The 6,846-nt window shown below is 32.0% G+C and overlaps 1 protein-coding gene across 1 annotated transcript; it reads right to left on the reverse strand.

Annotated features, from left to right (window-relative positions):
* LOC107944751 (aminoacylase-1) lies at positions 1-3,726 on the reverse strand. The gene is made up of 4 exons (XM_016878582.2): positions 2,859-3,726; positions 2,060-2,322; positions 886-1,023; positions 1-339 (listed from the first exon to the last, which is right to left on the reverse strand). The coding sequence occupies exons 1-4, from the start codon at positions 3,043-3,045 to the stop codon at positions 274-276; spliced, it is 654 nt and encodes a 217-aa protein (XP_016734071.2). The 5' UTR covers positions 3,046-3,726; the 3' UTR covers positions 1-273.
* Between the last annotated feature and the right edge of the window lie 3,120 nt (positions 3,727-6,846).

Genomic DNA, 6,846 nt, shown 5'->3' on the forward strand with positions numbered 1-6,846 from the left:
AAAAAGAAACCCAAATCCAATAGTTGGGAGATTCAAAAGCTTTCTCCAATAATGTGTTTCTTCTATAAGAAACAATGCTTATAAGCAGCTTGTGAAAGCTCAAAATCTATTTAGTCCTATGTCATACATCCAATGTCATTTGAATACAAACAGATAACTGGCTTTAAATGGCAAAAGATATAACCTTAGGTGGACTCATTACAAGACTAGCAAGAATTTGACCAGTGATGTTAGAACACACATTCACAGATGCTAATTTGTATATATGCTCCCTCACATCAGCACCAAACCCAGTAACCTCCATGTAACCTCCCCTTTTTCCACACTCTCCATAATACCCTGGAGATAGTAAAAGAGTTTATATTCTGTGTCAAAATTCCAAACTTTGTATAAGCTCATTCACATTCCGTAAATGAAATAATAGAAAAATGAAATTGCATGAACCTTTTTCATTTATAATATACTTTTCTGAAAATTTATAATTTAGTCCTATTATTTATAATACACAAACAGCAACACACCATGAGAAACTCATACAAGTGGGCAGCTTTTTTCTTTTCCTAATATTTATCGCCTTTGTTTCCCCTAGAATGCACTGATCTTGTATTTAGACAGTGACTCAGATGATATCAAATCGATACAAGTTGACGAGTGTCACTATCTTCAAAAAGCGAGAGAGGGGATGCGTATAAGGTCATATAACTGACAGTATGAGCAGAACAAAATATTGAACAAACCACAGGACATAATCATATTGATTTCAAGAAATATATTGCAGGATGCCATGAAATTTTGTACTAACAGATCCCAAAAACATAGTACACCACCCTTTTATTCTTACAGAATGCCATTTTTTCTAAGAGAGAAGTGTTTCACTTGCTCTACCTCAAATGACATGTTTCGAGAAGCAGGTGCCCATTCCTCAGCTATCCGTTTCTCCAAGAATTCTGCATTAACTGTTGGTGGTATTCGAATATCAAAACCAGCTTCTGCTTCAGACGGCTGCAAATTCATAACAAAACCCTGGCAGAAAAATATAAAAGAACCCACGTATGTTTGAGATAGATATTACATATATAACTATCTTTTTTTCCATGAATGCAAAATGGCAACAAAATTGATGATAGACCAGCAGAATGAATGTGTGCAGTAACGGAAAGGAGAAAGGTAGGCTAAAAGGCCTAACTGACCATGCATTAAATGGTCCAGCATTTTTAGCACAGAAAGCTTAGTCCTTTAGTTCCTCTAGCAACCGAGTGCTTTAAGGAACTATGGAACATAGATTAATGCACATTGTTTTCCATCTTCAATGAAACAATGCAATCAAGCCACAGCTTTCCATGTTCATATATACTTAACATATTTATTAGGGTTAATGCAATTTTTGATCCCTAAACTTGGCAACTAGGTCCATTTTGGAACCTCACTTTTTTTTATCCACTTTGGTACCTGAACTTACCTGAACTTGACAACTAGATCCATTTTGATCTTTGAACTTGAAAAATGTAAAAGTTTGATAACATGGCACTCTATTGAGTTTACTGTTTAATACTTAATAATTACTGTTAAAGACATCAAATTGACACAAGAAAATCCACTATTGAGTCACTAGGAAATTATTTCTATTCCATCAATGTGCATGACTAACATTTCATATCCAGTAAAAGCCTCATGAGATGCTTCATATTACTTGTCAAAGAGTATATGCTCCTCATGTCTTGTATAAAGATTCATACACTAACATTTTGTTTTTTAAAAGAAAGATTATCTATTTCTTTAATTTTCCAAAGTGTTTGAGGAAAGGAATCGGTATAAGCTCATTAGGGCTCTTAAAGTTCTAGTGCGTCAAAGCCAAGTGACAAGTATGGTTATAGACTGCTCCTGAGACATGAGCAAAAATTTGGTTATCTTCTGTGCTTTTATGATAAATATCTGAAGCTATACTATTAAGAAAATATCTAGTGAAATCATAACTAATAGCAATGCATGTAAACTAACTACAAGGATTTTAACAAGTAAAGATTTTAGCAACTAATTATCTAAATTTACAGAGACTTACTGTGGGAGAAGGCGTGCCAGCCTTCAGAAAGGCCATGTTAACCGAAATGACTTCTCCTTCACCCTTCAAACCAGCTTTGACCAAATCAAACTGCGAAGCCCTGAACCTCCTGATACTCTCAATGCTCTTGAAAAGGTTCTCAATTGCACTGTTGTCGTAAAGCTTCGCCCCATGTCCAGGAGCTCTAGTAGCCTTTATCACCAGCCACCACGGCATCCTCTCTCCATAGAATAACCTGTAATTCTCATTGGGTGAAGCCAACCCTGTTCCTCAAAACAACATTATGTTATCATCACTAACAGATATACGGCCAACTAGCGGATCAGATATCTGCAATGTCAATAAAATTCAAACCCGCAAATTTGCTTTAAAATCTAAATCTGTTTACTATCCGCAGCAAATCCAAATATAACTAAGATATCCAAATCCGCTAAGATCAGTATTTAGTAAGTCCAAATACTTGTTTAAAATAAAATTTTTTAAATAGTTTGGATATCCAAATCCCTTATTCCCCAAAACAGATTCAGATAATGGATATAGGAACATTAATATCCACATCCATTCCGAATCCACTTACTAAAGTACCCAAATACAAATATTATCTGAAAAAAATTAAATAAATATCTACAAATACCCAAGTCCCAACTATTGTACTTACAAATTCAGGTCCTCACCGGCAAGCTCAATAACGAACAAGAAGCATTGCCCACCAATCTATTAACTATTAACTATATCAGCCATTTCAAAACATGGTTTTACAATTTTTTTAATAAATTTTAAAAAGTAAAATCTGGTTCACCTTCATCAAGCACAATATCAACATTCATATTCTTGAAAACATCGGATTGAGCCAACTTCTCAAGACCGTCATGGCCACCAATCTCTTCATCAGGGACAAACGACAAGTAAAGTGACCGTTTTGGCTGAAACCCAGAAGCCTTCAACCTACGAACAGCCTCCATATACTGCATGCCCACGCACTTCATATCCTGGGAGCCTCTAGCGAATATATTACCATTTTCATCGATGTAGGCACCGAAAGGATGATAATCCCACTTCGAACGCTCAGAAGGGACGACATCGGTGTGGGAGTTGAGTAAGATAGAAGGAAGGAAAAGGTCGGAGCCTGGCCATTTGAGGATAACGAGCGGCTTTCCTTGGACGAACTCTATGACTTGGGTTTCTAAAGAAAGGGATTCGGCTAAGGATAGGATGAATTGGGTCGATTTTTTATAGCTCGGGGATGGTTGGGATGTGTTGATTCGGAGGTATTCTTGGAACCTTGATATGATTTGGGATTGTTCATCTTGGGTCGGGGATGGTGTTGGATTTGTGAAGCTTAGAAGTGAAGAAAAGAGTAGAAGATGAACAATGACGCGTTGGCAGGGGCTGCAATGGCTGTCGCCATACCTATGATAGATGCCGCAAAGAGAGAGAACCGAAGTGCGGAATGAGGAAATTAGAAGACAAAGGCCTTTCTCTTATACAGTTGCAGTAACCTGGAGACCCAGAAGCGGATGAAGCTAGAAGGAACAGAAGAGAAACAAAGGGGATCGGGGGAGGGTAAAACAGGGAGGTTTGCTGAAGCGGTAGCTAATCTGGACAAAAGAGGGGGAATAGAAATCGGTGGTTTTCACCGATTAGGAAGGTAATGGATTACACACGTATTAGTAATACATCAAACCAAACAACGGAATATAGCCGGATTAGGTGGGGCCCACCGATTAGGGGTGTATTGGCATAGCCAATACACCAAACCAAACATAGTGTTAGTATTTTTAACTAGAGGTATTTATGGGCTGAGTTTGGGTCAGCTCATTTGTTATGTCTAAACTTGGCTCGGCCCATATTTTTAAGATATTTTAAATATATATATAATACATTAAAAATAAATATATATAATACATTAAAAATATTAAAATAAATGTTTCCAACAAATTAAAAATAAATTTTAAAAAATATTTGTAGTTAAATGACACTAAGATAGGTGTAACTTTACAAGCAAATTGGGCTCGGGCCAAAAAAATCCTTACTCAATACTTAGCCCATTTTCTAAACATGCCTTATTTTTTTTGCTCAAATTTATTTTTCGAGTCTATATTTTTATCCTAACCCTCTCACTTTTCGGTTGGGCTGAGTGACCCAGCCATGAACAAGTACATTTCTAACTCCTTTAATCATCAAATGGACCATAGACTTTTGCATTCAATGAATTTGTTTATGTTGTTCTAAGATGTTGACTTTATTTCTTTTATCTTCCTTTCTTTTGCACAATTATCATTTATGTCTAAGGACTCTTTTGAATGGACGATACATTTATCTGCGGTTAGTGTAAAAATAATTGTGACAGTAAAATTAGATATTATAATGATATTATAACGTAAAAAAAAAAACTAAATGCACCACATTAGAGATAAATACCCATCCAAAAGAGCCCTAAGTTATACTGAGCTTCTGTTCCTTCTTTCTTGAAGATTTCCATAACACATTTAGTAGAAACAAGTAGGGGACCATGGTCCAAGCGAGGAAGAGGCAGATTATGAACTAAGGTAAGCTCTCTATTCCGAAGAAATTTTGCATTGGAGAAAGCAAAGCTATGTCCAGACTCTCCCAATCTCGGTCCATCACGTGTCTATTATTTGTCCAAGTGTAGTAAGTGTCCTTAGCCGGCCCAACTTCATCTAATTCAAGTGTTAAGGCAGGCAGGCAGGTTTTCTGCTCCAAGTTAATTCATGATCATTTTATATTTAACAATAATTATAATTTAATAGAAGTTGTGATAATTATACATTTAAAAATAATTATGATTTACATTTACATTTATTAATTAAAAAATTAATTAAAATAATTATAATTGAAGTAAAAGTTAACATAAAAAAATTTTACAATTACAATCATTTGCAAATATATATATTTAAATTTTTTTTCTTAATTTGATTTTTTTTAGTGGAAACAAACAGAATTAAGCGAAAACAATGAAACCACACAACTCTAGTTAGAAAATCACCATCTGATTATTGTAAATTTATTGACTATTAAGAAAATAAAAAAAATTGAATAGTGAAGAGTTTATTTATAATTTATTGTTTTTACAAATACTTTGATAATAAAAAATTTTATTAGTACTATATTTAAATTATAAAATTAATTAATATATTTTAATATCGTTTATTAATCAACAATTACATGAAGTAAAATTATATTGTATGTTAAAAATAGTACAAATATTTTAATTATGATTTGAATTTTTTTTATATCATGATATTTGAAATTTTCTTTTTATTATATTTGAATTCTTAAATGAGTTAATATATTTTAATTATAGTTAACCATTCAAAAAAAATTAAAAATTAATTGCAATAATTAAAAATACTTTATTTAAAAACTAATTAGAAATTAGTTTAAAAATTAGTATATATAAAAGCACGAGTTTAGAAAAAAATTTGAACTGATGAGAATACCCTTTATTTTTTTATCATATTACTAAATTCATATTTAAAAATAATTATAATATTTAATTTAGAATTATTAGTTAAAATTTTTAAATAAAATGAAAGTTGTGATAATTATACATTTAAAAATAATTATAATTTAATAGAAGTACACATTTAAAAATAATTATAATTTAAATTGCAATTATTAATTTAAAAAAGTTATGAAAACTCTACGAACAATTTATAAACTTATTCACGTCATTAAACGTTTATTTGCAAGCAAATTAAGTATATAAGTATTTTACATTCATTTTTGAGTCTAATACGAGGTTATGAAAGCTCTAATACTAACCTAAGACCGAATTAGGACTAAATTGTTACAAAGTTTTAAGTTGACGCCGTGAGGTTTGGGGGTTTCTCATCACGACACAACATACTGACTAGTCTCATCGCAATGGTCCATGCACTTTCTAAACAAATACATATGCAAAATCAAACCACATTTCCAGTCAAAGCATGTAATCTCTAAGTCTCAAACATAACAAAACACCTTTGACAATGGTATACCAATGCCATGATTCTTATAAGTTAACTAATTGATATAAATCATTCCAAACCTTTAACAAACATATTTATTTACCAAGGTCATTGGTATTTAAAACATTTCATACCATTTCCAACTATATTTGGATCCATTTACATGTTATATTCAATTAACCAAGTTTATACATTAACCTTTTAAACCAAAAGTGTATATAAACATAGTTTTGTATCAATTTGACTCACTCTAGGTACATACCATACTTGACACTAAAACAAAACTTATACAAACTTAGTTGAGTCTGTAACAACCCGATTTTGACCCTAATCGGAATAGTGGTTTCGGGACCACAAATCCGAGTCCTAAAAATATTTTAATATTATTTTCTATAATTTTTATGTGTGAATTTACTTGTGTGAAAATTTCATGATTTAATTTCGTCGTTTGAGTGTCCGATTAAAAAAAGGATTAAATTGCGTAAAATAAAAATTTTGTAATCATTTTTAAAAGGGCTGAATAGTGGATGTTCTTTTAATATGGAGGTCTTATGTGGCAATTAATTCATTTAAATGCTAGTGGACGGCATTAAGTGATGGCATATAGTTTTTATATTATTAATATTAATTATAAAGGTTATGATTATGTATATTATATTATTATGTTATAATAAAAAATATTATAAGCCATCATCATTTTATTTTATTTCTTCTTCATCTTTATGACCGAAACTAAACAAAAGAAAAAGAAAGAAGAACCTAGCTACATTCGGCCATTTTGAATGTTGATTAAGGTTAGTTCTTTGTTCGGTTTTT

The sequence above is a fragment of the Gossypium hirsutum genome, chromosome A03 (assembly GCF_007990345.1).
Source record: "Gossypium hirsutum isolate 1008001.06 chromosome A03, Gossypium_hirsutum_v2.1, whole genome shotgun sequence".
Classification (NCBI taxonomy): Eukaryota; Viridiplantae; Streptophyta; class Magnoliopsida; order Malvales; family Malvaceae; genus Gossypium; species Gossypium hirsutum.